Consider the following 25,217-nt stretch of genomic DNA (forward strand, 5'->3'; position numbering starts at 1 on the left):
TTAAAAAAAAGTCTGACTGAAACCCAGAGCTGATTCACAATCCCACTAACATCAGAGCCACGAGCCTCCACAGTAGATACATGTCTTTTAGCAGTGCTATCAGAGTAGGACTTTGGGGTAGAGGTCCAGGGCCCCATTTAGCAGAATGATCAGGATGGGCCCCCACATGCAGTAGGGCTAGCTTACTAAATTTTGAGGTAAATAAAATAATATACATCACTACCTAAAGGGCCCACCCATCCACCCACCATAATACCCAGAATGTAAAATTGTCTCATTTTACCATCTACCTACTTCATGGAGCTTAGGATGAAATACACAGATAGAAACTTTTATTCTGGTACTTTACCTCAGAGGACACACAGGTATCACCAAAAGACACCTTTGTGGATGACAGGTAAGCCTCAGTGACAGTAATGTCCTCCAGCTCAGTGTTGAAATGATCAGACTCCTTGATGACACTGTAGTTGAGGGCCACGCTGTAGTTGACAGGCTTCTCTGACTGTTTCTGCTGGCATTTGCAGAGTTTTCTGAAGGCTGCTCTGAATTTTTGGGACATGAGGTTGTAAATCACAGGGTTGATGGCACTATTTAGGTAAATGCAGATCCTGCAGAACAGCAGGAACCAGTTTTCTTCAAAAGGGTTGGACAGGAAAGAGTTGATGACCACCAGGGTCCTGTAAGGCATCCACAACAATGCAAACAGGACTACAACCACAGCCAACATCTTGGTAACCTACAGGAAATAAAAGGTATAACTGTATTCGATTTGGCTTCAGAAGAATGCTGAAGAGTCAGGTGTGAACTTACACAGAGTCACATGCAGTGTCTAGTAGCGTATGTATACTTATTTGGTAGAGCAGTTGGAAACTATTATGAAGTTAGAGTTGGTTTTTATAGCTGTACAGTGAAGATCAGTGCTTTTTGCTACTAACAAAAGCTAGATAACACACAGTAGTTTTCTTGCACCATTTTGTACTTTCTTTGATAAGAATGTTCCATTCTTTGCTGTGAGAAACTGTCCTGCCAAAAAAGAAAGGCCCCCCTTTCTCCTCTTTGGTGAAGGGAGGGAGGGGTATGTGTGTGTTGTGACAGTCTTTAACTCAGTGAGACAAGCCCTATAAAATCCTGGGCAGATTGGCCCTTTACCTGTTCTCATCTGAGAGACGGAAGGTGCACCACCTGCCCAGAGACCTGAGGCCCTTGGGATGACACACTCTGTATCCAGGGAACCAATGTAACACCAATTGAAGTGACTGAGATCTACCAGCTGAGGGGTGTATGTAAGATTTTCTTTGTTTTTATTATCAGCAGCCATTTGCCATCAATAAACTATACTGGGCATGTTTAGCCTTGAGAAGAAAAGACTGAGGGGAGATATGATAGAGCTCTTCAAGTACTTGAAAGGTTGTCACAGAGAGGAAGGCCAGCATCTCTTCTCGCTCATCCCAGAGTGCAGGACACGGAATCATGGGCTCAAGTCAGGAAGCCAGATTCCGGCTGAACATCAGGAAAAACTTCCTGACTGTTAGAGCAATACGACAATGGAACCAGTGACCTAGGGAGGTGGTGGGCTCTCCCACACTGGAGGCGTTCAAGGCGAGGCTGGACAGCCATCTGTCAGGGATGCTCTGACCTGGATTCCTGCATTGAGCAGGTGGCTGCTTCCAACCCTACTGTTCTATGATTCTATGATTCTATGATTCTATGATTCTATATCATTCTTTCACACAAGTGGACATGAGTCATAGTGGTACCATCAAATCTGTTTAGTGTGGGTCCTGGATGGACCTGGACCCAGGTTTAACACAATGCCCCATAAGCAACAAAAGTGTGTCTGTGGGGTGGGGGAGCAGGACAGTAATAAGTTTCATACTTAATATTCTTGGGTAGGGATGAATAGGGATGTACGAATCCTACCTACCTGTCCATTCCGGGGCATCGGCGGTGGGGGGGAGGCACTCTGTCTCTCCCCCCAGAATCCTCCCTGGACCGGCTCTGCTCCACGGCTGCTCCATGGAGCTGCCAGCCGGGGCCAGCTGCAGCCGGCGTTCTGGCCACAGCCGGGCTGCTGCGGCCGCAAATGGCGGCCATCATAGCGGCCGCCATTTGCGTGGCTGCCTTTACCGTGATAGGCTTCATAAATACATATTATGTAGCCTATCATGGCTGACTGCAAGCACGCAAATGGTGGCTGCTATGATGGCCGCCATTTGCGGCCGCAGCAGCCTGACAGCGGCCGGCCAGGAAACCAGCCGGAGCCGCCGCCGGAGCCACCACCACCTCCGCCACCAGGTAAGCTCCGTCCCAGTGGGATTCCGCGGGGGGGCGGGGGGCGGGGAGGCCGTTCCGCCAAGGATTCCAGATTCTTTAGAATCCGGCCTCACTGGAGTCTGTGGCGGAATTCTCTGACATCCCTAGGGATGAGTGTAGCTGGTGCAAGTTGGACTCCAACATCTGTAGGGCCATAGGTTCCCTAGATCTAGTGAAAAGCATATTACTAGAAGGATTTCAACACTGCATTCCTGTGATTCTTTAGTCTTGCCTTCTTTCTTCCTGCCTTCTCAATTCCACAGAGAGTTATGAAGGTTTGTACGATGACATGGGAATTTTGACTGAAGGGCAGGATATAATAATGCGTATAATAAATAAAGCTGTACACACAATTTTAGGGTGGAAGGTGTCCTCTTTTACAGAGGACAGTCCTCTGTTTGAAAGGCTGCCAGAGAACTGTCCAGTATTTGATGGAATCCTCTGTCTGTAAGGCTGACCTGTCCCAATTTCAGTTTAATCATAAAGAACCATAAGAACTGTTACTCATCAACAATTAGCACCTGGACAGCAGGCTGAATAGGTAGGCACACAGGTCTTCTGATCACAGTCTTCCACTCTATGGTGAGATGGACTGTATTTCTATTTACATTGTAAGTATTTCTAAATTTGTATCTGTACATATAAATGAGCAATTGCAAATGTTATGCAATCACTGTCATCTTCTCTGGTAAAATTCTTTTGTGATGATCCATAGGTGGCCACCCTAACGCAGATCTTCAGGTGAATGAGTTAAAATCAGCAGATCAGCAAGTCCAAAACTGCTTCCCACCTCTGTGTCTCCAGTGAATGAACAATATCTCTCTTTCTAAATTACAAATTACAGATGCCTCTGGGACTTGCAGGAGGATGTGCAAGTAGCCTTAAAGCAGGGGTGAGCAACTTGTGGTCCTCCAGATGTTTTGGCCTACAACTCCCATGATCCCTTACCATTGGCTATGCTGGCTAGGGCTGGTGGGAATTAGACCATAACATCTGGAGCAACACAAGTTGCCCAACTCTGCCCTAAAGCATAAAATGGGGGCTTGTAAGTCACTGTCATATCTCTTCATCTCCACTTCTCATTAGTGGAATTATGGGAATATCACCCCAAAAATGTACCATTAGGGCTACAATCCTAAAGCTACCCAACCTAAAGTCATCTGATAAAACTGAGTGGGCAGCTCTTTCTCTCTGTGTAGTACATGGTTTAGAAATTAATGTTAGAAAACATGAATAACAATGCCTTTTGCCTCTTAGTTTCCATAAATCAAGCACAGTCTAATGATATAAAGTAGCATTCATGTAGTATGAACAGATTCAACCTTTATAATATTAATCTTTCTCTCACGTGCACGCACACACACACCCCTACCAGCTTTCTGATCTACCATGTATGTGATGAATTCTTGAAGATGTAAGGTCACACCACAATAAATAGGTAACTGAACAAATTTTGCCCTCAACTCTAGTTTTCATAAATGGACATAAAACTTTGGAAGAGGAAGCCCCATACATATCAAAATATGTGTGGATTGGCAACTCTCTGTTAAGTCAGCTTTTAAAGCCCCACCCACCATCATCAACTAGCTTATGTGCACCATAATCAGTAGGCAGAGGAAATTACTAATCATCTGCTAGATTACGGGCTTCTCCATACAGAGGCTTTTTATCCTGCCATTTAACTAGGGCTTCTGCTTCTGGATTTTTTTGTGGGATTAAGATCATCCCTTTACATGCACTTCCTTTCCCCCTCTTTTTTCCCTTTATCTGAGAGTTCTATATGTTTCCTTATACAGCCACTAGATGGCACTGTTGTTATAGCACCACTTCCCCTACACATACAAATTCAAACCGATTCAAACCTTTTCATTTGTTCATTATTTCCATTTCAAATTAAGCCATGCAAATGGTCAGAAACCACAGGAGAGGCGCTGGAGGTTGACGATGTCATGTAAAGGACCCACAAACTTTCATCGGCAACCAGACTCAGTCGCAGGATAAAAGCCCCATGTGGAGAAGTCCTCCATGTACTGTCATCAACCAGATTATGTGTACCGTAATCAGGAGGCAGGGCAAATTACGACTCCCAGTCTCCCTGGGAGGAAATTATGAACAGCAAACTTGGATTCTGGAGATTTCTCTGCCTTCCAGATTGAGCTGAAAGGCATAGGAAACAATAAATCCTATGCCTCCCAGCAGGAAGTCACCAGGATCTTTATTTTGGTTATGGGAAGCCAAACAAAGTCTCTCCTGCTGTATTGTGCCCTCTTTGGCACTGGTTACCCTCCTCCATCTTTTGAAGGATAAGGAGTCTTTTTGCTTGGAAAACAAAGAAGGGGGCATTGATAGGGAAGGAGCGTGTGGAAAAGCCCCCTCAAACCTCAAGATTTTTTTTCAAGATTTCCCAGGAAAGCTAAAAAAAAAAAAGCTGGTTCTAAAATAAGCTGGGGTGCAGTGGGGTGGAAAGTTCATTTACCTTTTTTAAAAGCTTTGTGAAACATTCAAAAGAAAGGCTGGAAGCCGTTTCATCACAATCCTCAATCACAAAATGGAGACAGGGATGACACCAATTTATTTATGCTTTTCTAGCATAATGTTTAATGCAATTCTCCCCCACCCACCCAATGCCTTTTGGCTAAAGCTATCTAGTTCACACGGAAATAGAGGAGCATTTGGACATTAAAGGTGGATCCTATGCATGTTTAGACAGAAAAATGTCCTACAGAAACTTGTAGGAAGTTTTTCTATCCAAACATGCATGGGATTGTGCCTTAGGGCACAATCCTATGCATGTATACATGGAAAAAAGTCCTACAATTCCCCGCATTCCCCAGCCAGCCATGCCATGCTGGCGGGGGAATGCTGGGAGTTCTAGGACTTTTTTCCCCATCTAAACATGCATAGGATTGTGCCTTTAAGCAATTCAAGGTTGGAATGATTGCATGGGTCTCCCGTCCCCACAGACATTTTCTCCCAGCCAGCCTCAAAATGTTGATTGTTAGAGATCTGAATGAGTCTCTCTTCATACTTTGATACTTTGGCAGGTCAATGCAGCTGCTGCTTCTACAACTCCTACTACTCCTATCTCTATAGCACATAATAAAAACATGAAAAGTGTTCTGCTGCTTTTGAATCATCAGAGTTGTTTTATTACCATCAATACCCAACCTGGGTCGACTAGTGAACATGTTGCAGTGACTCAGACCTTCAAAGAAAAGGCAAGGCATATAACTGCCTGTACAAGACCTCCTTGTAGGCTAAAAGCTCTTCGTCAGAGACTTGAGCAGTCATATGATACTAACCAATCATTTAAGCGATTTAAGTGTCTTTGTGATTGTAGCACATCCTCTACTGAAGAACAGTCTGGAGAATAAGCGAAATCATTTTAATCTGATGCAGTTAGAAGCTTGAACTCAACGTTCCTTCTGCACTAAATTAAGAGTGCTTCATCCTATCAGGAGCGAATGGCTAGCCACTAATGCCATAGCAAATGGGATTTTGAGATGGAACTATTACATGGTATAAAGATAGGGAAATGCAAAAAAGAATTGAGAACAGACCTGCTCCATAGTCTACTGAGGTCGGGGCAAAGACTGTTGCCCCAAAGTACTTACTGTAGTGGGCTCTACAGCCTAGAGAAAACCAACTAAAGTTAATGACTCTTTAAAGCTGATGGTTGGAGAAGTGTACTTTTCTATGGATTCCATGGATTCTCACTACTACTGTTGTCTGGTCCAGAGCCAGAGGCAGGTGAACAATTGGACTGCAATGGTGAAGATGAGGATGAGCAAGTCCAGGAAACTCTTGTCAGTGGGCCCCTCTTGGGATGTGGGCCCTTGGCAGGTGCCTGACCATGCATATCCTTGACATTGGCAGGGTCTTCAGGAGCAGAAGTTAATGGAGGTGTACAATCATGATTGGCAGCCATATGAAGCCTCTGGATTGGCCAGGTTTAGCATAAATACTAGGAGCTTGGCCTTCCTCCACTGTCTGATCAGTACTTGCTAGAGCTGAGCCAAAATGTTTGATTCTTCTTCTTTTTTTCACCACGGCAGGGGAAAAGGGAGGGGAAAATACATTATCGTGGAGCTGGAGAAAATCTGAAACGTTTCAGTCTGGCAGGGTTGGGGGAGGGGGTCACTTATGAAGATAAATGGTGGCTATAGAGGTGTCAGGGTTCCCCTTATAACCTGGACTCCCTGAGCAACACCTTAAGGGCACAATCGTATGGGGATAGTCTGACACCTGCAAACTCAGAAACAACTGACTATCCAATGCAGGATGGGTGGAGCGCAGAGGAGATCTTCTCCTCTGCACTCTGGCCGCCCTGTATTAGCAGCCAGATGGCCACTTTTGGCTGTCTAGCTGGGGTGCCTTGAACCGGGGGGCAGGGGGGAGGCCGGATGGTGCATAGGAAGCATCATACTGGCGCTTCCGCCATCCCTTCCCTGCCCCCAGGAACACCCCCTTTTCCCCTGCTCCATGTTGCTCTTATGAGCACAGAGCTGGGGATGAACAGTGCTACCTATGAGGTGGGGGGGAGGGCGCAGGGAGGCAGTTTTCTGGGAACCAACCTCAGAGTGCTGGCTCTAAGGTCAGTTCCCAGAAAATGAAAAATCCTACAGCCATCTAGCTGCTGTCTGGTGGCCATAGGATTGCACCCTAAGGTTCTCTTGCCTCCTTAAGAATCCCACCTTTCTTCTTTTACACTTCCCCTTCCCAGTAATGTGGGGTTTAGCCTGTAGACATGGAGTGACTAACACTCTAAACACCGGGTTTAACCACAACAGTTTACTAGTAGATTTAAAGCAAACAAATTACAGCTAAAGATATTTACAAAACAGAGCTGAGTGATACAAAACGCCTGCCAAATGCAAGTTCCTTTACGCTAGTTGTCCTTAGACTTTTCTAGGCTACTTTTGCTAGGCTAGCAAAACTCTTCACATATGTTAACTCCACTGGTGGCTGGGAAAGAGCATTGTGGTCCCAGTCTTTAAGAATGGGGACAAATCCCTCCCAGCCAATTATCGCCCAATTCATCTATTGGATGTTGCTCCAAATTGTACGCACGTTATCTACTGGACAAAGCTGAAATTTGGGCAGATAATAATATCATCGGGGTTGAATAAGCAGGCTTCCAACATGGGAATTCAACTATAGATCAGTGTTTTGTTCTTAACCATCTGAGAGGAAAGTATGCAGGTGGCCCTAAGAAATACCTATATGCTGCTTTTGTTGACCTTACCTCAGCATTTTACAGAATAAACAGGGAGATCCTTTGGAGCAAACTATGGAGACTTGGGATGGATAGACATCTGCTGATTTTAATTAAGAACTTGCACACAGGCACTAAGCTCCAAGTCAGAGTAGGGTAGGAGTGTCAGCTGACAGAGGAAATTGACTCAACCAAAGGCAAGGCTGTTTACTAGCTCCTTTTCTGCTTAACATGTATGTGAATGACATAATCGATCAGCTAGCCAACAGTTCTTATTTTCCAGTAGCTGTTGGCTCAAGGAAGCTGAATATACTGCTATATGCAGATGATATGGTCCTTTCATCTCAGACCCAAATTGGTATGAGGAGATTGCTGAAAGTGTTTGGGAAAGTATGCACTAGAACAGCTGAGTGTGAATTATGCAATGGCCCAAGGTATCGTGTTTGGCAACCGTGCAGTTAAACATAAATGGGTCCTAGATGGCCATCCCTTGGAACAGTCTAACAGATTTAACTATCTGGGAATCTGTTTTGTTTGCAATGGCCTGCGGAATAGCCACTGGCAAGCTACCAGACTCAGAGTCCCATGCTCAACATAGTCAGTTGCTAGAGTGAAGGGTATTGTGAAGCTGGCTTTAAGAGTTTTTGCTAACAAAGCTATCCTTCAGATGATATTTGGGGTGGAAATTTGGGGCATTCTGGAGCCAAATTCGCTCAAAGCAGTACAGAATAGATTTATCTGCATGCTGCTGGGTCTTCTGCCAGGAATGCCAGCAGCATATTTGTGGGCTGAAGATGGTGTAATGCCGATATTGTATTTTATCTTGAGGGCCATTCTTTATTATTTTTTAAAACTAAAAAACACTGCAAATGAATTGGTCAAAGACTGTATAACAGAGCAGTTACACATACCTTCTCAGAGTAACTGATTAGCTAATAGCAAATTACTTTGATTATGTCCTTTGCAGCCAAAGATGGAGAAGCTCTATACAGTCAGTAAAAACAAGACCTGGAGCTGACTGTGGCTCAGATCATGAGCTTCTTGTGCAAAATTTCGGCTTAAATTGAAGAACGTAGGGAAAACCATTGAACCATTCAGGTATGACCTAAATCATATCCCTTATGAATATACAGTGGAGGTGAGGAATAGATTTCAGGGATTAGACTTGATAGACAGAGTGCCTGAGGAACTATGGACAGAGGTCCGTAACATTGTTCAGGAGGCAGCAACTAAATCCATCCCAAAGAAAAAGAAATGCAAGAAAGCCAAGTGGCTGTCTGATGAGGCTTTACAAGTGGCTGAAGAAAGAAGGGAAGCGAAAAGCAAGGGAGAAAGGGGAAGATATACCCAACTGAATGCAGAGTTCCAGAGAATAGCAAGGAGAGACAAGAAGGCCTTCTTAAATGAACAATGCAAAGAAATCGAGGAAAACAACAGAATGGGAAAGACTAGAGAACTCTTCAAGAAAATTGGAGATCTCAAGGGAACGTTTTGTGCACAGACAGGCATGATAAAGGACAAAGAAGGCAGGGAGCTAACAGAAGCAGATGAGATTAAGAAGAGGTGGAAAGAATACACAGAAGAACTATACAGGAAAGGTCTAAATGTCCCTGATAGCCATGATAGTGCGGTCACCGATCTTGAGCCGGACATCCTAGAGAGTGAAGTCAAGCGGGCCTTAGGAAGCATTAGTAACAACAAAGCTAGTGGAGATGACAGTATTCCAGCTGAGCTATTTAAAATCCTAAAAGATGATGCTGTTAAAGTGCTGCATTCAATATGCCAACAAATCTGGAACACTCAACAGTGGCCACAAGCCTGGAAAAGGTCAGTTTACATTCCAATTCCAAAGAAGGGCAACACCAAAGAGTGTTCAAACTACCGCACAATTGCGCTCATTTCACATGCCAGCAAGGTGATGCTCAAAATCCTACAAGCTAGGCTTCAGCAGTATGCGAACCGAGAACTACCGGAAGTACAAGCTGGGTTTCGAAGAGGCAGAGGAACTAGAGATCAAATCGCCAACGTTCGCTGGATCATGGAGAAAGCAAGAGAATTCCAGAAAAACGTCTATTTCTGCTTCATTGACTACGCTAAAGCCTTTGATTGTGTGGATCACAACAAACTGTGGCAAATCCTTAAAGTGATGGGAGTACCAGACCACCTTATCTGTCTCCTGAGAAACCTGTACGAGGGTCAAGAAGCAACAGTAAGAACCAGACATGGAACAACCGAGTGGTTCAAAATTGGGAAAGGAGTATGACAAGGCTGCATATTGTCGCCCTGCTTATTTAACTTATATGCAGAGTACATCATGAGAAACGCCAGGTTGGATGAATCACAGGTCGGAATTAAGATTGCTGGGAGAATTATCAACAACCTCCGATATGCAGATGATACCACCCTAATGGCAGAAAGTGAAGAGGATCTAAAGAGCCTCTTGTTGAGGGTGAAAGTGGAGAGTGCAAAAGCTGGTTTGAAACTCAACATTAAAAAACAAAGATCATGGCATCTGGCCCCATCACTTCCTGGCATATAGAAGGGGAAGAAATGGAAGCAGTGACAGATTTTACTTTCTTGGGCTCCAAGATCACCGCAGATGGTGACTGTAGCCATGAAATTAAAAGACGCTTGCTCCTTGGGAGGAAAGCTATGGCAAACCTAGACAGCATAGTAAGAAGCAGAGACATCACCTTGCCGACAAAGGTCCATCTAATCAAAGCTATGGTTTTCCCAGTAGTAATGTATGGCTGTGAGAGCTGGACTATAAGGAAGGCTGAGCACCGAAGAATTGATGCTTTCGAACTGTGGTGCTGGAGAAGACTCTTACGAGTCCCCTGGACTGCAAGGAGGTCAAATCAGTCAATCCTAAAGGAAATCAACCCTGAGTGCTCATTGGAAGGACAGATACTGAAGCTGAAGCTCAAATATTTTGGCCACCTAATGCAAAGAGAAAACTCTCTGGAAAAGACCCTGATGCTGGGAAAGACTGAAGGCAAAAGGAGAAGGGGCCGACAGAGGATGAGATGGCTAGATAGCATCACCGATGCAATGAATATGAACTTGAGCACACTCCGGGAGAGAGCGCAGGACAGGAAGGCCTGGCGTGCTATGGTCCATGGGTCAGAGTCAGTCACGACTGAATGACTGAACAACAACAACTGAGGAAATATAGACTTGATTTAGATGCCCCCTTTGCTGCCCAGCCAATGCAATATTTTAGTGTGGCTTCAAAACTTGTTTGTAGCAAAGGATATGGATGCTATTAGCTCATCCAGTTTTTCTAATACCTTTCCCAGTTTAAAGCGGTGCCTTGGAGAAGAGAAGTGCTTGTCTGACTTAAAACCATCTTCTCTTCGCAACGCATGTACAGCTTTGTGCTGTCAGACAATGAAATCAATTTTGAGGGAAAGGAGGTTCAAGACAATCCCCAGAGAACAGCACCTATGCATTTGTGGCTGCCAACAGGTAGAGGACACCATACGCTATATGTTATATTGTAAATTGTATGATGGACCCAGGCAAAAATATCTGCAGAACCTTGTAGCAAAGATCCCTACATTCAGCGATATGGATAAGATTAAATACCTACTGTCCAGCCTGGAGAGGTTTATAATGTTTAATACGGCTAAATTTGCAGTGAAGGCTGCCCAGCTTAGACAAGCTTATCTGGTTTACATTGAGACTTAAGATTTTGTATGTTTTAGGGTGCAATCCTATGGCTGCTAGACAGCATCTAGATTGCCATAGGTTTTTTCAGTTTATGGATATACTGAGTTTCGAGCCGGCACTCCAAGCTTGGTTCCCAGAAATCCAACTCCTCTCCCCACCACCTTGTAGGAGGTGCAGTCCATCTCTGGCTCCATGCTTGGAAGAGCAGTGCAAAGCAGGCTAAAGGGGGCCATTCCTGGGGGCAGGAAGGGGAGGGGACTGCAGAAGTACCAGTATGACACTTCCTATGTGCCGTCCAGCCTCCTCACCTCCACTCTGAGGCACCCTGGTTAGACAGCCAAAATTGTCCATCTAGCCACAAATATAGGGTGGCTGGAGTACAGAGGAAAAGATCCCCTCTGCACTCCACCCACCCTGCATTGGATAGTCTATCGCTTCCGAGTTCAGAGGCCAGCTATCCCCATAGGATTGTGCCCTTATTCTCTGTACACAATAGGGCCTATTTTATATATATTTTATTCTCAGAAGTGTGTATGTTTGGCTACAGCCTGTATTTGGTTGCCTTACTGCTAATAAAAAAATATATTCCTATGTTATGTTAATCAAATAGCCATATCTGGGGCTTGATAACTTTTCATTTCCTAACTTGGATTCAAATAAAGAAAGAACTTGTCATGCACCTGACAGGCCATAATACATGGCTAGCGAGGGCTGCATTTGACTTGATGAGAGAAAAGTCAAGTAGGCTTTTTGTAAAAGTGCCCAGTGCCTTCTGTTTCTTTTGGATCTACAGGATATTGGAGGATACCTACTTACTCAGACGAGTCTTAACAAAGATAATCTCTTCCCTTCCTTTTGTATGCTCTCTTTCTCTTTCTCTTTCTCTCTCTCTCTCTCTCTCTCTCTGTGTGTGTGTGTGTGTGTTTTGAACTCAACTCACCCATTTTTACTCCCATTCATTAATACCCTTTCAGGACTGGCAAGGTGATTCCATCTGAACAAGTTCCTGCCCTCATTAAAAGCCCTCCAAAATTCAATCATCTGGGGATCTTTTCATCTGGAAAACAGTTTGAAAGGCCCTTATTAAGAAGGCTCTTATTTTTTTTAATTTAGGGAGGATACTTCAAAGAGAGCGAGCGTGCCTTTGTTTCCCTGTTTTTTCTTCCCTTAAAGTGACCACCTTTGTGCTAGAAGTGCTGTTCTTTTAAAACATGAAAATACCCTGAGATGCACAATATTCCAAATTAGCTGAGTGCTATAATTGCAACTCCCTTTGAATTATGGCAACTAAGAAAATGTCTGAGCCCTTCTTACTAATTAAACCACTCTGCTTTAAACAAATGCTCCACTGTTTTAAGGATGCTGCTCCTGTTTGGCACTGCACTTCTAGAGACATTTTCCAATTAATCACCAAAGGAAGGGTTTGCTAAAAGCCTTTTGGGGATGAGCATCCCAGCACTCATCAGAAGATCATCAGAGGCTTTGAAGCATAGGCTGTGTGTATAGGTGCTGTGGGAGGTGCCTAATAAAAATAGCCTTTACACCAGGGGTGGGCAACCTTTTTTTGCTTCTAAGGGCTTTCTGCATCTCTTCCTTTCATTTCCATTCCTTTCCTTTTTACTGCATCAGTTCAAAAAGCTCCATTTAGGGCAGCAAACTCGTTCCACAGGGGCAACCCCCTGCTATTCTACCCCTCCCCACCAAACAAACGGGTATTCGGGGAAATACTGCATATGAACCCAAAGGTTCTATTATGGTATTATGGCTAATAGCTGCTGGTGGACCCATCCTCCATGAATTTTGTCTAAACCCTTTTGAAATTATCTAAGCTAGTGATGGCCATCTTGTGTTGAATTTCCCAAGTTAATTAGGAAATTAATCTTGTGTTACTCTTGTGTTGAGTTAATCTTAAATTAAGGTTAAGGTTAAAAGATTAAGGTTAAAAGATTAAGGTTAATTTAAGATTCAAATTTAAATTAATCTTAAATTAATCTTGTGTTGAGTTTCCTAAATTGATCAAGAAATTAATATTGTGTTAATCTTGTGTTGAGTTAAGATTAAGATTAAAAAGTGAGATTAAAAGATTAAGATTAAGTTAAAATTAAATCTTAAATTAATCTTACATTAATCTTGTGTTGAGTTTCCTAAATTGATCAGGAAAGTAATCTTGCATTAATCTTGTGTTGATTTAATCTTAAATTAAGGTTAGAATTAAAAGATTAAGATTAAAAGATTAAGATTAAAAGATAAAGATTAAGTTAATATTACATCGTAAATTAATCTTAAATTAATCTTTTGTTGAGTTTCCTGAATTAATCCGGCATTCTTTATTTTGCCTGTCCTGAATCTACTGCCAACCAATCTCACTGGGTGTCCCTGAGTTCTAGTATTGTGGGAAGGTAATCCCTTCCCTCCCTCTTATCTTCCCCACATTTTAAATGTAGGACATGATCCATACCCATGCATGTGGAGGGGTCAGCAAAGGGTTCAAAAGAACCCTGTGCCTCCCTTTGGTGCATGAGCACACTGCATTCAACAGATCATTACCAGGAATGGAAAGCCTGTGTGTTCTTCATTCAGCCCTCTCTCTCTTATAGCAAGAGGGGAATGCAGTTAAAAGGGCTCTGCTGGGAATGTTCTTGTAACCTCCTCAGGGCAAGGACCTGAGTTATTTGCTTGGGTGACTTTACAAAGCACCATGTTCATTAATAATGCTATATAACCGCTCCCTCTCATAGCGAAATCCAATGCTGATGACAGTGTTAGCCAAAAGGGGGCCACTGAGAAATATGAGGGAGGTACCAATGTGCTTGAAGGAACCCAAACATTTCCAGAAGCACAAACAACTCTTTAAGGGAAAAAACTCTAATGGGGGAAACTCTCTGCCCCCACAAAAGCAGCCCAGTGACGACAGAGAACGCTCAGGGCCACAGAATGCAGAGTGTTTGTGGGGAGGTGGGGTTGGAGATAGAACAGAAGACTGAGGCAGAGTGGAATGGAATGGAGTATTCTGGAAGAGGGTATGCCTGGCTCACTGGAAATTTCAACAGGAGCATTCCATATTGCAAGATTTTGTTGCCCGTCTTGCTTGTTTATTAATAATACTTCCTTGGCCTCCATACCAAACAGTGGAGGCTGGCCTAATGGCTCCTATTTCAGCGGGGCAGTGAACCTACTCTGGGTTTCAGTCAGACCCAGTCAGAACTCTCAAGGAGCTCTCCAAGGTGCTTCCTTTAGAGTTCTGACTGGTTCTGACTGAAACGCAGAGCAGATTCAGGCCCCACTGAAATAGGAGCCACCAGCCTCTACTGGTATGGAAGAGTCTTTTTTTTTTTTTAATTGCTTACATTTTGTAGAGAAACATGGTTGTGGACAAATCAGGTGAGCTTAAGGACACCAGTGTTCTCTCCAGACTGCACAGTCAACAGGAGGCAAACGGCACGTATACATGATATGTGATATGCAGCCAGGATTGCAGTCCGCACAGATACTAATGGTGGAGAGAAGGATTCTGGCAGTCATCTACTCTAGACGTAAAAGCCCTTTGAGGTTAACACTGTTTTCCCAACCCAGAATCAATTTCCTGTCACACCCCAGCTGAATAACTGATTTGTTTCCTCCATTCTTGAATTTTGAGGATGTGTTTGTTTGTTTCATTATTTGTTTCTTCCGGAGCAGAAAATTAAGGTAGCTTTTGTCACATCATATAACTGACCGGGGCTTCAAGGCCTAAGTCAAGGTATTGGCCACCACGGAGAGAAGTGCCATTTAAGATCTGTGCATGTGGCAAGGCCTTTTTCTGAAAAACAGCTTGCTGTTTTTCATGCAGACCACATGGCAAGCTGCATCTTAAACAAAGGATGCAATCCTATGCATTTTTAGACAGAAAAAAAGTAGCTGGCTGAGGTGTGCTGGGAGTTGTAGGGCTTTTTCTGCCTAACATGCATAGTATTGTGCCCTAAGGAAGTGTAAGCCCTAAATTGTGAAGTACAGGCATTCATCATGACAATCCCCATAGATGTAGGACTTTTTTCTGTCTAACCATGCATAGGCCAGCACCCTAAGGCAGTGTAACATGTCAATTTTGAAATACAGGTGCTCATCCTGACATTACCCTAGTCACACCCACAAAGGGAGTCCAAACATTCAGGCTTCTGTGTTAAGAAGAGCCCTGCTGGATCAGTCCACCTAGTCCAGCCTTCTGTTCACACAGTGGCCAACCAGCTGTCGACCAGGAACCCACAAGCAGGACATGAGCACAACAGCACCCCCTGCCCATTTTCCCCAGCAACTGGAGAAAATAGCCGTACCTCCTCTGGTACTGGAGGTCGCACATGGCCATCATGCCTAGTAGTCATTGATAGACTTCTCCTCCAGGAATGTATTTAACCCCCTTTTAAAGCCATCCAAGTTGTTAGACATCACTACATCTTGTGGTAGCAAATTCCATAGTTTAACTATGCACCGTGTGAAGATGTTATCCATATCAACAAAACCGCTCTAGCAGTTTTCATCTCCACCAGGTGCAGGTCTTTTGTAAAGCTATTTACTTACTTACTTACTTACTTACTTACTTACTTACTTACTTACTTACTTAATTTCTATACTACTTATCAGTTGAAACAAATCCTGAAGTGGTTTGCAAAAGAATAAAAACAAAGAAAAACAAGACCCCACACACACACACTCACACACACACACACACACACACACACGTATTATGAGGCTGGCACACAGCTGGGAGAAATGCAAAGCAACCAAATACATTTTCAGCCAACGCCTAAAACATGCCAGCATTCAGGCCTGACTTACCTCAGAGGGGATGTCATTCTACAGGGTGCCACTGCAGAGAAGGCCGGTTTCTATGTTGTTACTAGGGATGTACGAATTACTTACTTGCTGTTCCGGGTGGGGGGGGTCCTCAGGGGGGGTCCGCAATCCATCCCTCCCCCTGGAATCTTCGCCGGCCAGATCTGCTCTGTGGCGATTCCACAGAGCCGCTGGCTGGCTCCAAAGCCCCAGCGATACGGCCGCCATTGCTGTATCGCTGGCTGGACTGACATACTGTGGAAGCAAATGGTGTCCAGCTTAGCAGATGCCATTTGCGTCCCTGCTCTTTGACATAAATCTTTATGTAGCCTATCGTGCGAAGGAACAGGGATGCAAATACGCCATTATCGTCCCTGTTTTTTCATGCAATAGGCTACATAAAGACTTGTGTAGCCTATCATGTGAAAGAGCAGGGATGCAAATGGCATAGCGGATACCATTTGCGTCCGCAGTCTGTCAGTCCAGCCAGCGATATGGCAATGGCGGCTGTATCATTGGGGCTTCGGAGCGAGCAGCAGGCAAGATCCGGCCGGCGAGGACTTCACGGGGTGGCAGAGGTAAGAGATCCGATCCTCCAATGACTTCAGGGGGGCGGATTCAATAGAATCCAGCCTCATTGGGGTCCATGGAGGATTTCTCCGACATCCCTAGTTACCAAATGGAAATCTGTAGGCCACGGCATAGGGAACAGAACCTCCACTGAAGTTCGTAATGGCCTGGGAGGTTTGTATAGGGGGAGATGTTCCTCAAGGTAACCTGGTCCTGATTTGTATAGGGCATTATATACTAATACCAACAGCTTAAACCTAGCTCAGTAGCAAGTAGAGATGTCAGAGAATTTCGCCACGAATCTCGGGAAGGCCAAATGCCAGAGCATTCGGCCCCCCAAAATTGGTGGCGAAACAGTCTGCACCCCCGCGCCCCCCCGGGACAGGACTTACCTTGTGCAAATGTCCCTGGCAGCGGCGGCTCCGGCGGCGGTGCGGCGGCGGTGCGGCGGCGGCCGGTCTTCCGACCAGCTGCCGCTGCCACCATTTCCAGTAAAAAAAACAAAAAACGTGATAGGCTACATAAACATTTATGTAGCCTATCACGGCTAGATTTTTAAAAAATACCATGATAGGCTACGTAAATGCTTACGTAGCCTATCACGGCTGAATAAAAAACAAAAACAAAAAACCGCGCGTATGCAAATGGCGGCGCCCATGGGCGCCGCCATTTGTGTTCCTTATTTTGGCACGTGTAGTCTACATAAACATTTACGTCTACGCTATTTGCATTCCCCTTATTTTCGCCATAGTCTACGTAAATGTTTACGTAGACTACACGTGCCAAAATAAGGAACACAAATGGCGGCGCGCATGGGCGCCGCCATTTGCGTATGTGCGGTTTTTTTGTTTTGTTTTTTTACTCAGCCGTGATAGGCTACGTAAACATTTATGTAGCCTATCACGGCTGATTGCAGGGACGCAAACGGCGGCAGCTACGGCCACCACCTTTTGCGTTCCCGGCCAGCCAGGATTCGCAGCGGAAGGGATGGGGCGCCTTCCCCCCGGCCAGAATTTCGGGGGGAGGGATGGAGCGCCTCCCCCCCACCGCAAATCAAATTTTGGGCAAGGTAAGTGACTTTCGTACATCCCTAGTAGCAAGCCAGTAGGCAGTGCAGATCCTTTAGCATAAGCATAACATATGTGCATCCCAGGCTCAGCAACGGGTCTTCATTTCCCATTCAAGACCAAATCACCCCAGAATAATTTGAACTACAACAGGGAACAATATATTGTTGCTGGGAGAATTCAGTTTCTCCCCCGATACTGTGAAGATCACAGCTAAGCTCAGAGGGAGCAGGGAATTCTGGGGTGGGGGTGGTGGCAGATGACATCAGTGCCCTGGCTAATCAAAACATATTGTGAGCCCTGGTTCTACTCCACCACAACAAATTAAGGAGATCTCTTTCTCCTTTCCCATGCCTGCAAGTTTTAAAGCAGCTTGGGATATTGTTCTGAAGATGAAAAATCCCCCATTACACAGCTTCAGCTCCTTGTGTGCATGGGGGGTGGGGTGGGGGGGGGTGTTGCGTTAGAATCTGAGCTCTTTTCCCTGCTCCAGGAATGAGAAAGCTTCTCACAAAACCGGGGCAGAGGAAAGGGCTTATTTCTGATCTGCTGCAGATCAGACATAAGCCCTTTCCCTTGCTGAGCACTCAGAAAGGGACCCTCTCTCAGCAGCATTGGGCAGGGGAAATGCCCCCCCCCACTGATCTACATGGATCAGCAGAAGAGGTGAAACTGGGATGTGTGTGTGTGTGTGTGTGTGTGTGTGTATCTACGCGTATGAATGGTGTGTGTGTGAGAGTGTGTGAATGTCTTCATGCGTAAATGTCTTCATGTGTAAATGTCTCCCTTGGTGTGAAAATGTGTGTGGGACTGTGGGTGCACATGACAGCTCTGGCTCTACCCACTTTGGGCAGAGGCCCCACCCACTGCTGGCATGGAGTCCCTACTGACATCCCAGCCTAGGGCCAATTTCAGGCTGGAAATGGTTCCTCACCCCTGCTTTAGATCATGGCTGTTCCCTGCTTTGTTTTGTTTGCAAACCAGCATTTTAATAAACAATTTCACATGTAGATGAGATGAGGGGGCATCTTTCGTATCCATGGAGCCTCTTTGTGTAACCCACTGGTATATTTTTCTTTAAGAATTCTGAGGAATATCCCTGTACATGCTCAGTAAAAGAGTGAGATAAGGAGTGGCCAGCATTTTAGGCAATTACCAAAACTACAGTGTGGAAGAAGCTTGTTTTCTCCTCCCTGTTAAGACCCTGAACCTTTGAGACAGGTTAGCAGGGAGGCTTTCTTTTGAATTTTTTTTAAAGAATCATGATATTTGTTTACAAACACTTTGTGTTCCTTGTTTGTTTATGTTATTTTATATTGTATTAAGGGCTGTTTAACAAGTTGTTCCTGTGTTGCTGGATCCTGATCCAATTTTTGAGAAGATTGCTGACGAGCTGGAGAGAACTGAGTACAAACTGTTCTTTGGCCAGCAGAAAAATCAAGTTTCAGAGAGAAGTTTTATTTATATTCTTGTTGTGGACTCAAGCTGAAAAAAAGACAGAACTTTGGGAGGGCTATGCTCTGTTTTATTGTTTTGGTGATAAGTGTATGGTTATGCATGTAGAATTATTTTTGTTATTTATTCGTCCAGTCGCTTCCGACTCTTCATTAAGGGTGTACGAAACCCCACTTACCTCTGTCCTCTGGGGTCCATGGGAGGGGGGAGGTGATCCTGTCTGGTGCGCTGGGGTCTGTGAGAGGGGGGAGGCTATCTGTCCCTCCCCCCCCGGAATCCTCCCTAGCCAGCTCCACTCCGCTCCATGGCAAGGTATCTACATAGCCTATCATGGCAAAAGACAGGGGCACAAATGATGTAGCGGCCGCCATTTGCGTCCCTGCTAGGGATGTACGAAACCCCTACCTGGCTCCGCTCTGGTGCATCAGCGGTGGGGGGGAGGCACTCCATCCCTCCCCCCGGAATCCTCCCTGGCCGGATCCGCTCCGCGGCGGTTCTGCACAGCCGCTGGCTGGGGCCAGCTGCAGCTGGAGTTCCAGGCACTGTCGGGTTGCTGCAGCTGCAAATGGTGGCCGTCGTAGCGGCCGCCATTTGCGTCCTCGCAGTAAGCCATGAAAGGCTATGTAAGTATTTACGTAGCCTATCACGGCAAAAGGCAGCCACGCAAATGGCGGCTGCTACGCCATTTGCGTGGCTGCCTTTTGCCGTGATAGGCTACGTAAATACCTATGTAGCCTATTACAGCAAAGAGCAGGGGTGCAAATGGTGTAGTGGCTGCTATTTGTGCCCCTGCCTTTTCCCATGATAGGCTATGTAATACTTACGTAGCCTATCACGACTTACTTCAAGGACATAAATGGCGGCCGGTATGATGGCCGCCATTTGCGGCCGCAGCAGCCTGGCAGAGGCCAAGAGACCAGCTGGAGCCACCGTCGCTGCCAGGTACGCTCCATCCCAGGGGATTCCACAGGGTGGCGGGGGGGGAGACCATTCTGCCACGGATTCCAGGGGGGCAGATTCTTTAGAATCTGGCCTCACTGGAGTCCGTGGCGGAATTCTCTGACATCCCTTGTCCCTGCCTTTTGCTATGATAGGCTACGTTGATACTTACGTAGCCTATCACAGCTTGGCAGGGATGCAAATAGCAGCCACAGCAGCCCGGCAGTGGCCGGAAGACGACCCGGAGCCGCCGCTGGAGCTGCTGCCACCACCGGAGCCAGGTAGGTCCACTCCGGGGGGGATTTCGGGGGGTGGCGGCGGGGTAGTCCGTTCTGCCATGGACTCGGGGGGGGGGCGGATTCTAAAGAATCCGGCCTCACTGGAGTCCGTGGCGGAATTCTCCAGGTTCCCTACTCTTTTGACTTCATGGACCAGCCCATGCCAGAGCTTCCTGACGGCCGTCGCCACCCCCAGCTCCCCCAAGGTCGAGTCTGTCACCTCCAGAATATCATCCATCCATCTTGCCCTTGGTTGGCCCCTCTTCCTTTGGCCTTCCACTTTCCCTAGCATCAGCATCTTCTCCAGGGTATCCTGTCTTCTCATTATGTGGCCAAAGTACTTCAGTTTTGCCTTTAATATCATCCCCTCAGGTGAGCAGCCTGGCTTTATTTCCTGGAGCATGGACTGGTTTGATCTTCTTGCAGTCCAGGCACTCTCAGAATTTTCCTCCAACACCACAGTTCAAAAGCATCTCTCTTCCTTCGCTCAGCCTTCCTTATGGTCCAGCTCTCGCAGCCATAGGTTACTACGGGGAATACCATTGCTTTAACTATGCGGACCTTTGTTGTCAGTGTGATGTCTCTGCTCTTCACTATTTTATCAAGATTTGTCATTGCTCTCCTCCCAAGAAGTAAACGTCTTGTGATTTCCTGGCTGCAGTCAGCGTCTGCAGTAATCTTTGCACCTAGAAAGGCAAAGTCTGTCATTGCCTCCATGTTTTCTCCCTCTATTTGCCAGCTATCAATCAAGCTGGTTGCCATAATCTTGGGTTTTTTGTGGTTTAACTGCAACCCAACTTTTGCAGTTTCTTCTTTCACCTTCGTCATAAGGTTCCTCGGCGTTATTGTTGTTTTTAATTAAGTTATTAACATATATATTGATTGTCCCTGTACAAAGCCTTTGCTGTGAGTCCCTTTAGAGACCATGAAGAAAAAGTGTTACACTTGCATGATGCAGAACTTTGATTTTCTGGGGTTCTACATCAGCTGGGAAGTCTCTGCCAATAGAAGAGGCTCACCACTGCAGATGTCTACTGGGAACATGAGGAAGGCGATAGGAGGGATTTGAATGCAAGCGGAGGGAGGTGACAAGGATGGGGACAGAAAGGGGGCAGAGCTGGTATGCTCATCTTTGCTCTTCCTCCTCATCAAACACTTTGAAAAATAGCCTGAATAGGACTTTGGTAAAATACCAATTCCTGTAGCAGGGTCTGGTATGGACAACACCCTGAACCATGTTCCTCTGAGGAGTCTGAGCCCTCATTCCCGGAAGATCCTCCGGTGTTGGAAGGAGAAGACTCAGCCACAGAAAGGCATCATGGGACTTCTATTTCCCAAGGACCCAGTTCTCCAGGGGAACCCCAGGGAGCAGTTCCCCTGTGTCCAGAAGAGGCTGCATTAGTATCTTCAGACTCTGAGGACTCAGACCATGAAGACACTAGCATGCCAACACCACTCCCATGGCACCGTAGCCTGAAGCTGCTAAAACAGACCAGGCCCCTTTAAGGGTGAAAACCTCAATAAAGGTGGAGGTGGAGCTAACCACTGTAAGGCCTGGTGACTTCCTATTTAAGCTTCAGTCTTTCTCTGACCTTGGTTGGAATAACATACAGGTAACCCTGTCTGGCTTCCAGACCCATGTCTGTGGTGCTCTTTACGCCTTGCTTCCTGAGCAGCCTAACCCACCCTAACCCCTAGTCAAAATCTGATCCATAGCAGAACATGGCAACCCCAGAGCATCACCAGAACCCATGGGACATGGTCTCAGGCAGAAGGCTTTCCCTTCACTTGGAAGAGAATATGAAGGATTGGAGCTGGAACTGTTTTGCATGCAATCCTGAGTTATGGTTCCTCCAGCTTCTGAACAGTGTCTGAACACCAATGGCCATTGAGCAGTATCTTTATGTACTGAGCTTTACGGAAGCCTTGGGAGATGGTCATCTCTTCATCTTATACAGAACAACAGCCTGTCTGTAACAATAACTAAGAAAGCCTTGAGAAGCACAGTGACAGAAATTAAAAAACTGTAGCCACCCTCTCATTTAGTTTCTTGCTCAGCCTTTGTCTGAATAATCACACGGTCATGAAATCTGCTCCAACATGGAATTTGCATTGAACTTGGCTCCTTGGCTTTCTGAATAAGGCAAATGGAACTTTGATCTGCCAAGCTTCAAAAGACCTACTTACCGGGACCCTATAGTATAGTCTCATTGATCTTTATCCTAGCCAGTCTGGCAAGTTTGACTGTTAAATGCCTTCGTAAGTGCAACAGCACTAAATAGGCCTAATTTGATAAAATAATGACCATTGATTGGCTGCTGAAGTTGGAAGGCTGCAGTTAGGGCGGGGAAGGATGGTTTTCATTCACCAAAGCGCTGGTGGCACATACGTATGTCACCAAAAGGGGCTCACCTCTTGTCACCCATCTCTGCTTCAGTCAGCTCAAAATGCCTTTGCTGAAATCTCCTTTCTACAGTCATATCACCTCTGCACTGTCTGGCTTCATGTCATTTTCAGCATCTAGTTCAAACTTCTCACTCTTCTACTGAAGACTCCCGCCTTGTCAGGGCATGCAGCTCAGGAAAGCGCCACATAGGGCTCCCAGTAGTCTGTGCGCAGCGTAGTGTATCCTGAGGAACCAGGCCAGAGCGAGGGGTTATTGTTACAGAGCAATTGAGGGTTGTGAGCACTCTGTCCACATGGAGTTGTGCTTTATATTTTCATGGACATTACCCTGACACCAACGGAGGCTGGTAGCTCCGATTTTGGTGGGGCTGTGAATCCACTCTGGGTTTCAGTCAGAACCAACTAGAACTCTGAAGGAGCTACCCAAGGTGCTGAACCTATTTTGGGGGCTAGGGCTAAGCACCACGGATAGCTCCTTTAGAGTCCTAGCTGATTCTGGCTGAAACCCAGAATGGATTCACTGCCCCACTGAAATTGGAGCCAGCAGCCTCCACTGCTTGGCACCTTGGTTCAAGAATCCCTTTCATTCTGGAAGAAACAGCTGGGCCACAGGTGTGGAAGGTGACCAGGAGCAAGAGTAATGTCTTGGATGGGTGTAGAGGGGCAGAGGGTTCCTCCATTGTGCTTCCTCCATTGATTCAATTAAATGCAGTTGCTGTCATGTAACCGTGGACACATGTAGTCACTGCCCACAACCCACAAGGGTGCTGGTATTGGCCAGTCCAGAGTCTTGGCAAGAAAGATGGCCCAGTCCTAAAGCATCCCACCTGACAGACAGGTCAACTGGTTTAGATACCACCTGGGCACCCTTCTAACATTTTTTGTTTGTATAAGGGCTATGTGAAAGGAGCCAGGAGGTTTTCACACTGGAGTTCCCAGTACCTTACTTCCTGCACCACTAGTCCTTTATTTATTTATTATATGGTTATAAGCCATTATTATGGTGGTGATCATCGTCATCATCATTATTATTACAACAACAACACATAGGAATAATAAAAGCACAGTTTACATAATAATGTAAACACATTATTATTATGGCTCACATAATAAAAATACAATTTTGAAAGCAAAAACACATCCTCAGCAACCCAAAATTATTAAAAACATAGGCCAGGGGTGGGCAGAAAGTAGATCTCCAGCATTCCAGACCATGCTAGCAGGGGCTTCTGTGAGCTGAAGTCCAAAAGATCTCCCTTCTGCCCAGCCCTGACGTAGATCATTGAAGATAACAACAACAACAACAAGAACAACAAGCAAAGGAGCAGTAAAGAAACAACAACAACAACAGCAGCAGCCTTTCAAACTCCTTAATTTTAGATGTTAAGGCTCAGGAAAAATCAACCAGGAATAAACAAGTTTTTAAAGCTCAATTTAAAATGTGCAGAGTTGAGGCTATACATACCTCAGTGGGCAGGGAATTCTACAACCTGGGACACCACTGAAAAGACCCTGTTTCTAAGCCCAGCAGGCCAAGCCCTGTGGTGTGAGGGTCCCATCTAGGCTGCAGTCTCAGCCTACTTGAGCACCTAGTCAATTGACCCTGAAGCCAACCCCTGTCAACCAGGTCCCATAAAGTTCCCTAACCTGGTGCCCTCCAGATATTTGGGGCAAAAAACTCCCAGGATTCCTGACCACTGATCTTGCTGGCTGGAGCTCGTGGGAGTTGAAGTCCAAAACATCTGGAGGACACCAGGGTGGGAAAGACTGGAGTAGCACAGAGCTTGCTCCTCTGCTTGTGCAACTTGTCTCTTATGTGAGGTTGCTTAGTGTCCTTTCCCTCCTTGGACACTAACCCTTGTCAAGTTATGAGGATGGGTGAATGGGAAGATCATTTATATAAAACACTGAAAAATATTTTAATATCCTGGTCGAAGGAATGGAGGAAGGGGGGAAGAGAAGAAAGCCTGGCCTTGCAAAATGTTTGTCCAGAGAACTGTTAATTGCTAACCTGGAGGGATGTCTTGTTAAGGTGAGATAACAGAGTTTAATGCTAAAATCCTGGAGCAGAGAACAATTTGTGTGGGGGGCAGGGGGAACTGGGTGATTAAGTACTGGCTGCACAAACTACTAGCAGCATACAGTGGAACAAAACTTCACACACTTGGCTAGTTCGTGAATGCTCCTAGGGCCAGATTAGGCATGACATTAACTGTCTGATTGCAATGGGCAGTTCGATACTGACTTCTATAAGCGCAGGGCAGTGTAGCCTAGAGGAAAGCTTGGCAAAGAGGATTAAAAAAGAATGTGAATAAGTTGCTTTCATGGCTCTTCATCCTGCCAGTACTGCATAATTAAGCAAACAAATGAAAACAAATGTATTTTCCTGTATGCCCCTCTAGTGCAATCATAGGGTCAAAACAGGCATGACTTTAAATGTGTATCTAGCAGCTAAGTTGTTGTTTTTTACTCTAGAGTAGGTACAAAGCCCCC

At 45.6% G+C, this 25,217-nt stretch overlaps 1 protein-coding gene across 1 annotated transcript in view; it reads right to left on the bottom strand.

Annotated features, from left to right (window-relative positions):
* Positions 1-304: 304 nt before the first annotated feature.
* The window catches only part of TRHR (thyrotropin releasing hormone receptor), a 48,049-nt gene continuing 23,136 nt past the window's right edge, over positions 305-25,217 (bottom strand). The window contains exon 2 of the mRNA XM_084851448.1: positions 305-736. Within this exon, the coding sequence (XP_084707574.1) occupies positions 305-736 (432 nt within the window). The remainder of the gene's footprint in view (positions 737-25,217) is intronic.

This window comes from Heloderma suspectum, chromosome 4 (assembly GCF_057233095.1).
Source record: "Heloderma suspectum isolate Gila_16-S chromosome 4, 16-S_ref, whole genome shotgun sequence".
NCBI lineage: Eukaryota > Metazoa > Chordata > Lepidosauria > Squamata > Helodermatidae > Heloderma > Heloderma suspectum.